The sequence below is a fragment of the Coregonus lavaretus genome (assembly GCF_964263955.1).
Source record: "Coregonus lavaretus genome assembly, chromosome: 3".
Taxonomy (NCBI): Eukaryota; Metazoa; Chordata; class Actinopteri; order Salmoniformes; family Salmonidae; genus Coregonus; species Coregonus lavaretus.
The window spans coordinates 10,518,093-10,525,868 of record NC_139990.1 but is presented as its reverse complement, the minus strand read 5'-3'; the positions used below and the strand labels follow the sequence as shown (position 1 = coordinate 10,525,868).

Here is a 7,776-nt window from a genome sequence, read left to right as displayed (position 1 = left end):
TATTTAAATTGACTGACTCCCTTATATGAACTGTAACTCAGTAAAATCATTGAACTTGTTGCATGTTGTGTTTATGTTTTTGTTCAGTATAAGGGCTAGAGTCTGTGTCTCTCTATCATAAGTTCTCCCTGATTAGGGTCAGTCTCCCTCTTTCTGTCTCAGTCTCTCACTTGCTCTGTCAAACAGGTGTGTCGTCCTCCATACTAGCTGACTTTGAGAAAATGTTTACTTACTATAACTGATATGTGGTTGTCCCACCTAGCTATCTTAAGATGAATGCAATAACTAAGTCGCTCTGAATAAGAGCGTCTGCTAAATTACTAAAATGTAAATTGGTGTCCACGAATCTACCAAAAGTTACTTACACACACACACATCAGTTTGAACCTGACAGACAGGGAAGGCACCTGGTTGTTAGCCGTGGTCACATAACTATCTCAGGACCCTACAATTGACCCCCCTTTGACCTCTCAAGCCCAATTTAGATTCTTCCCCTTTCCTCCTGAAATGTGTTCTCCTTCACTATCCCTAGAGGATTATATCGATCTACAGCCATTCCGAACTGCTACTACAGCCATATACACCAATAGATATACACAAACTAGTAAACATTATAAATTCAGTTATTTATTCAGATTCAACTAACATACAGTGTCCACTTTCAGAAGCAGTCTTAAAACTTTAACTCAATATAGAACAAAAAACATTAAAACAAAGTGTATTAAACCGTACACTATACATGTCACAGGTCCAATTGTATTGGCTATGGTCTATAATCAAGGGAATATGTTATGTTCCATTCAGTAAAAGGTAGACCATGTCTTACTACCAGGGATGCAGCGGTAAAATAGGTGCGTTAACTCTCGAGTTACGTAAACTATGCTAATTTAGCATAATAATAGGTGCGTAAACTTTATTCCCCAAATTAAAAAGGTATGCAATTTAACAGTCTTTATCCTCCGTCTCATCCCTGGTCTAATAAAAGTTCAACTCCACTGCCTAACTGCTGATGCATAAAAAGATGATTTAAGAATTTCCGAATTGGGCTGCCTGTGTAAACACAGCCTTGGAACCACATATATCCATCTAGACCTGTGTTGCAGGGATCCACAAGTTCTGCTTTTCCTGGGTCATATTCAGTGGTGTACACCGTAGCAAAACATTTTGCAAAGTAAATGTTAATTCTATGTTCTTACTGGAAAGGTTCAGGTACTACCTCCTGTTTCAAAACGTTGTCTCCCTACTGAACATGACTGTGATTAAATAGGGTGTCAGAGGAAAGTGGCAGAGATTGAGGAACACTGTTCTAGACTACCTCGAGATCCAAAACCCTGGACTCTAGTCTGAACTGTGGCAGTACTAAAGCAGGATAATGCTGTGTGGCAGTATGACTACGTCCTAATTATCTCTCCTTCTGCCCAAAGCTTGCACTTGTTCACTTCCATTCATTGATTTGAAGGGAAATGACTGGTATAAGAAATATGGTGGAAACTCCCTTTAGCCCATGCCTCTGCAAATCCAATGCTTTCAGATGTGTGGGAAGTATTGAACGAGTGTACACTTCAGGAGAAAGGTGAGATTATTGAGACGCACCCTCTCTGCTGGGTCTCTCCCTCCGGGCCTCCAGGGTGTAATTCTCTGTCCTGACCAACGGGGGGAGCTGTCTGCTTGTCTGGTCTGTCTCTAGGCTCTAAGATCTTTTTGGATGCTGTGGAGAGAGAAAAGTAGAGAGATGTTTTATTTAAAACAACCTTTATTGTCTGAATCCAACACACACACAGCCAACTCCAACACACACACCACCTATGCAGTGGTAAAGTCCTTAAGTAAAAATACTTTAAAGTAAGCTCTGTCGTAGCCGGCCGCGACCGGGAGAACCATGGGGCGGCGTCGTCCAGGGTAGGGGAGGGAATGGCCGGCAGGGATGTAGCTCAGTTGGTAGAGCATGGCGTTTGTAACGCCAGGGTTGTGGGTTCGATTCCCACGGGGGGTATAAAAATAATAATAAATGCACTCACTAACTGTAAGTCGCTCTGAATAAGAGCGTCTGCTAAATGACTAAAATGTAAATGTACTATTTAAGTAGTTTTTGGGGGTAACTTTTACTCCATTACATTCCTAAAGAAAAGAATGTACTTTTTATGTTTTACTCCATACATTTCCCCTGACACCCACAGTGGTGGAAAAAGTATCCAATTGTCATACTTCAGTAAAAGTAAAGATACCTTAATAGAACATTACTTTTACTGAAAGTCACCCAGTAAAATACTACTTGAGTAAAAGTCTAAAAGTATTGGGTTTTAAATATACTTACAGTGCTATGAAAAAGTATTTGCCCCCTTTCTAATTTTCTCTACTTTTGCATATTTGTGATACTGAACATTATCAGATCTTCAACCAAAACCTAATATTAGATAAAGGGAACATAAGTGAACAAATAACACAACAATTACATATTTATTTCATTTATTTCATAAACAAAGTTATGCAACACCCAATGCCCCTGTGTGAAAAAGTAATTGCCCCCTTACACTCAATAACTGGTTGTGCCACCTTTAGCTGCAATGACTCCAACCAGTGACTCCTGTAGTTGTTGATCAGTCTCTCACGTCGCTGTGGAGGAATTTTGGCTCACTCTTACATTTACATTTTAGTCATTTAGCAGACGCTCTTATCCAGAGCGACTTACAGGAGCAATTAGGGTTAAGTGCCTTGCTCAAGGGCACATTTACGTCATTTAGCAGACGCTCTTATCCAGAGCGACTCACCAATTGGTGCGTTCACCCTATAGCCAGTGGGATAACTTCCATGCAGAACTGCTTTAACTCAGTGACGTGTGGGTTTTCAAGCATGAACTACTCGTTTCAAGTCCTGCCACAACATCTCAATTGGGATTAGGTCTGGACTTTGACTAGGCCATTCCAAAACTTCAAATTTGTTGCTTTTTAGCAATTTTCATGTAGACTTGATTGTGTGTTTTGGATCATTGCTGCATGACCCAGCTGCGCTTCAGCTTCAGCTCACAGACGGATGGTCTGACATTCTCCTGTAGAATTCTCTGATACAGAGCAGAATTCATGGTTCCTTCTATTAAGGCAAGTCGTCCAGGTCCTGAGGCAGCAAAGCATCCCCAAACAAGTGTGTGAATTGGACAATTTTCCTGTTGTGCTAAGCATTCAAAATGTGTAACAAGTAGCCTACTGTCAGGGAAAATATATGGAGTAAAAAGTAAATTATTTTCTTTAGGAATGTAGTGAAGTAAAAGTTGTCCAAAATATTAATAGTAAAGTACAGATACCCCAGAAAACAAGTTAAGTAGTACTTTAAAGTATTTTTACTTAAGTACTTTATACCACTGGACACCCAAAAGTACTCGTTACATTTTGAATGCTTAGCAGGACAGGAAAATGGTCCAATTCACACACATCAATTGAACATCCCTGGTCATCCCTACTGCCTCTGATCTGGCGGATTCACTAAACACAACTGCTTTGTTTGTACATGTCTGAGTGTTGGAGTGTGCCCCTGGCTATCCCTAAATAAAAAATACCATCTGGTTTGCTTAATATAAGGAATATGAAATGATTTATACTTTTACTTTTGATACTTAAGTACATTTAAAACCAAATACTTTTACTCAAGTAGTATTTTACTGGGTGACTTTCCCTTGAGTTAATTTCTATAAAGGCATCTTGACTTTTACACAAGTATGACAACTGGGTACTTTTTCCACCACTGCACCTACCTCTCCAGGTAATCTTGGACGTTGCTGTGGCCCTTGTGTTGAGCCAAATGGACGAGTTGTCCTGTTGCACAACGTCCTTCTCTCCGTCGACACAGACTGCAGTTACAGATACCTCTACACAGAGGACACTCCCAGTCCTAGATAGATAGGAGAGAGAAAAAAAAAAATACATGATTTAGTGACAAAACAATATATTCGGTGTACTGATTGGGCCGAGGTTATGGGCTGTGTGTGTATACTAACTGGGTCCAGCAGGGCGGAGCGTACGTCCTCTCCGTAGCGGTTCCTCAGACAGGGCCCACAAAACTGACCTTTGCCCCCTGAACATACTCCGCTACGACACACCGTCTTGGTGTCCAGAGTCTTCTGTCTGCACTGGTGACACGTGCTGCCCTGGAACACACAAACCAGTTCCATCTCTATCACAGGACAGGAGATGGGATAGCGTAGAACTGAGCAGCTGATGAAAGGTGACAATTATAAAAGCCTTGCTGTGTGTGTCTTACGTGGTCCTTGTCCAGTATCTTGTCTTTGGCGCCTTCCGCCACATTGTCCAGCTCTTCCTCTGTGATCTCGTCGACTGATCTCACATGTGTAATCTTCCTCCTCTTCCCACTGCTCGCCCTCCTCTTCCTCCCACTTCTACTCAAATCATCATCCACCTAGCCACACACACACACACCATCATCTACCTGTTCAATCACAATGATCAAGAGTTACCTGTGCAAAGGGTGTGCATAATGAGTATGTGTATTTGTTTGAGCATGCGTATGTAAGCTATGTGTGTGTACGCCTGTGCGTTATGACTGTGTGTGTGCACCTCCAGTAGTTTCCTGACATCAATAGTCCTCACAGATCTGTTGTGTCGTGAGGGGGAGGTACTCTTCTCCTCCACCCCAAACTTCTCTGGCGGTCTGGCCGCACGCGATGGGTTCCTCCTCTCACCCCCCTCATACACACCTCGTCTACGAGGGGTTGGCTTCTCACTCACACGCCTCTTCTTCTGGAACACAACAACACCCACAATGCACCAGTCAGAACTACAACACCCAGAAGTCATGAGTCACCTGAGAAAGTCTGCGTGTTTCAGGGGATCAGTTTGAACAAGATGAGGTGCAGTGCCACTTATCTTTGGGATGCAATGTGATTTACAGATTCCGCCAGTCCAACTACAATGTAGTAAGTTAATCTGAAACATGCACAATATGAACCAATTCCATTAGCCCAGTCCAGTGTGTAATGTACTAACTCACCGTGGTAGAGGGGGTGAGTTCAGCTATATTGGTCAGGTCAGCAAACAGCTTGGCCAACTGAAGGACAACAATACAGGATGAGAAAACCCTTCTAATATACACAATAATAAGAGAGAAATCAGAGCAGTGGAAGAAGGTGGTACAGGGAAAGTAGACAGCAGGGTTGTGTTCAGTAGTGTAACTGCCTACGGAACACGACCTTGGTCAGTGGTTAGAGGTCATGTACCATGGCCTTGTTCTCCTGGATGTTCTTGGCTCGTTTATTTAGAACTGGAGACTCAACCTCCTTCTCTTCTTTCTCCTCCTCTACCTCTTTTTTTAGAGGTTGTTTCTGACCCCGTGTCACCATCCCACTGGACACCTGAGACACACCCCTTTTCAGATGCAGCCTTTCATTGGTTCTCCTCTCCGGAGGGGCGGTAGTGATTGGCTGGGGTTTCTTTGGTGCCTCCCCTTTCTGGGCAGAGAGTCTTTTGGTGGGAAATCTGAAGCAGAGAGAATTATTACTTTAATTTAAAAATAACCATATGACGGTATTCAAAAGCAGTGGATCATATAGTGAATAGGGTGCCATTTGAGAGAGAGACACACACACACAGTTGAACACTCGTACACTCACCTAAAGGCAACACAGAGACTCCTCCTTTTGTGTGTGTCTGGCTCCTCCCCCTCGGAGTAGAAACCTGTGTCCTCATCACTCTCCTCCGCTACGCACTGGAGCGACCGAAAACAGGAGAGAAGAAGAGTCATGGTACAACCAAGCATCCCCATACACACATACCACTGGAGAGAACAGGAGAAAAGCTGGGCCAAGAGAAAAGAGAGTTAGGTCTCAATACCATAGCCTTCATCCTGCTTCTGAACCCTCTCTTCCTCACCAAAGCCCTCAAACTCATCCCCTTCACTGTCTGAATGGCTGAACAGACTTACCAACTCACCGGGCGTCTGTGTGTGTGGTAAAGGTTGGCAGCTACTCACCGGCTTCCCAGAGTCCTCAGAGGCAAGGCTGTCCCTGCCGTCGTCTGATTCACTGTCACTAGGCAGTGACATGGCAAAACCCAGGAAGTCCTCGTCATCACTGGGACTCTCAAAGATGGCCGCCAGGGCCCTGGGGGTCTGAAGGAGGGACAACAACAGATTAAAGCCAAAGATACTTGTATAACTAACTCTGGCTGTTTTCCTATAGTTTCCCCTACTCATCTGTGTTAAAGCTACACTAATATATAATACCCTTTTCACACTGTCCTTTCCAGAAAGTAGTCTGTGGTGGAGGTGTAACCAGGCCAGTACAGAACAGCTCGGCTCAGTAGTGTGAGTCAAAGAGTTGGCCACTAACAAAAATGTAAACAGACCAAATGCATTCCTATTACATTTCTCCTATTCAAATACTGTAGCACTGATTTCTATGATAGGCTGTCGATATTACATTTAATTTATAAAATTAGGAACTGGACATTTTATGACTTGACTTAGCTAGCCTTTTCCTTCAGTGGAGCAAAGCCAAAGGGCCTTATTAGGACCCTGGACTGTGCTGTAGGCTACAGATACCCAGCCTAAAACCCCAAACAATGCAGATGCACAGTGGCTAGGAAAAACTCCTTAGAAAGGCAGGAACCTAAGAAGAAACCTAGAGGAACCAGGCTCTGACGGGTGGCCAGTCCTCTTCTGGCTGTACCGGGTAGCGATATAAAAGCTGCAACTGTTAAACCTCACTTACCTTTGATGATAACTGCATTTTAACTCGTTTGAGAGACGAATTGTCACATGCAGTTCACTCAACAAAGAATGAATGGTTAAAACATTTTTTTACACGAGTTCATGTACTTGGCTCAAAAGGCAGGGGTGCAGTCCAGTTTTTAATTTCAATCAAATAGGTTTTCAGGCTTGATGACTTGGTTTTGTGAGCCCATAATACTTTTATTGTATGTAGAAGTAGTTATCCGATTGATTTGTATTATCATTACAATTATTTTTCAACTCCGAGTCTCTCTCCTTCACCCCCGGATCCAGAATGGAACAGCCCGAGTCCCGCCCTCTCCCCAGTTTCGCGGCAAAAAGACAATGTAAGCGTGGCAGAATCACACTGTCCCGCGAAATTGGCTTTTTCAACGTTCTGTGCTTTACAATGCAACTACTGTACTGCACTGTCGGCGACAAAGAAGTAATAGCAAAGTTGCATCAGGAAACATTTGGCGCCTACTTGTTTTGGATTTGCCTACATTAAGACTAAGTTGAACAAATCTCTGTCATATCATAATAATAATAACATGCCATTTGGCAGACGCTTTTATCCAAAGCGACTTACAGTCATGTGCGCATACATGTTTACGTATGGGTAGTCCCGGGGACCGAACCCACTACCCTGGCGTTACAAGCGCCATGCTCTACCAATTGAGCTACAGAGGACCATATCATACAGTGCATTCGTAAAGTATTCAGACTTTTTCCACAATTTGTTATGTTACAGCCTTGTTCTAAAATTGATTAAATATTTGTTTTATCCTCATCAATCTACACACAATACCCCACAAGACAATACCCCACATGACAAAGTGAAAACAGGTTTTTATAAATGTTTTACATAACTATTCAGACCCTTTGCTATGAGACTCGAAATTGAGCTCATGTGCATCCTTTTTCCATTGATCATCCTTGAGATGTTTCTACAACTTGATTGGAGTCCACCTGTGGTAAATTCAATGGATTGGACATTATTTGGAAAGGCACACACCTGTCTATAGAAGGTCCCACAGTTGACAGTGCATGTCAGAGCAAAAA

General features: G+C 42.9%; 1 protein-coding gene across 1 annotated transcript; it reads right to left on the bottom strand.

Moving 5' to 3' along the window:
- Positions 1–607: 607 nt before the first annotated feature.
- On the bottom strand, positions 608–6,820 carry cdca7b (cell division cycle associated 7b). Its single transcript, XM_084157469.1, has 10 exons — positions 6,716–6,820; positions 5,977–6,114; positions 5,618–5,712; positions 5,225–5,483; positions 4,999–5,055; positions 4,566–4,748; positions 4,252–4,407; positions 3,989–4,138; positions 3,746–3,882; positions 608–1,708 (listed from the first exon to the last, which is right to left on the bottom strand). The coding sequence occupies exons 1-10, from the start codon at positions 6,731–6,733 to the stop codon at positions 1,684–1,686; spliced, it is 1,218 nt and encodes a 405-aa protein (XP_084013595.1). The 5' UTR covers positions 6,734–6,820; the 3' UTR covers positions 608–1,683.
- Positions 6,821–7,776: the final 956 nt, after the last annotated feature.

Excerpts from the sequence above, each read along its gene's own strand:
- cdca7b (XM_084157469.1), bottom strand. Across the intron at positions 3,883-3,988 it reads GCTCCGCCCTGCTGGACCCA|GACTGGGAGTGTCCTCTGTG; the intron begins GTTAGTATACAC and ends CTATCTATCTAG. Across the intron at positions 1,709-3,745 it reads GTCCAAGATTACCTGGAGAG|CATCCAAAAAGATCTTAGAG; the intron begins GTAGGTGCAGTG and ends CTCTCTCCACAG.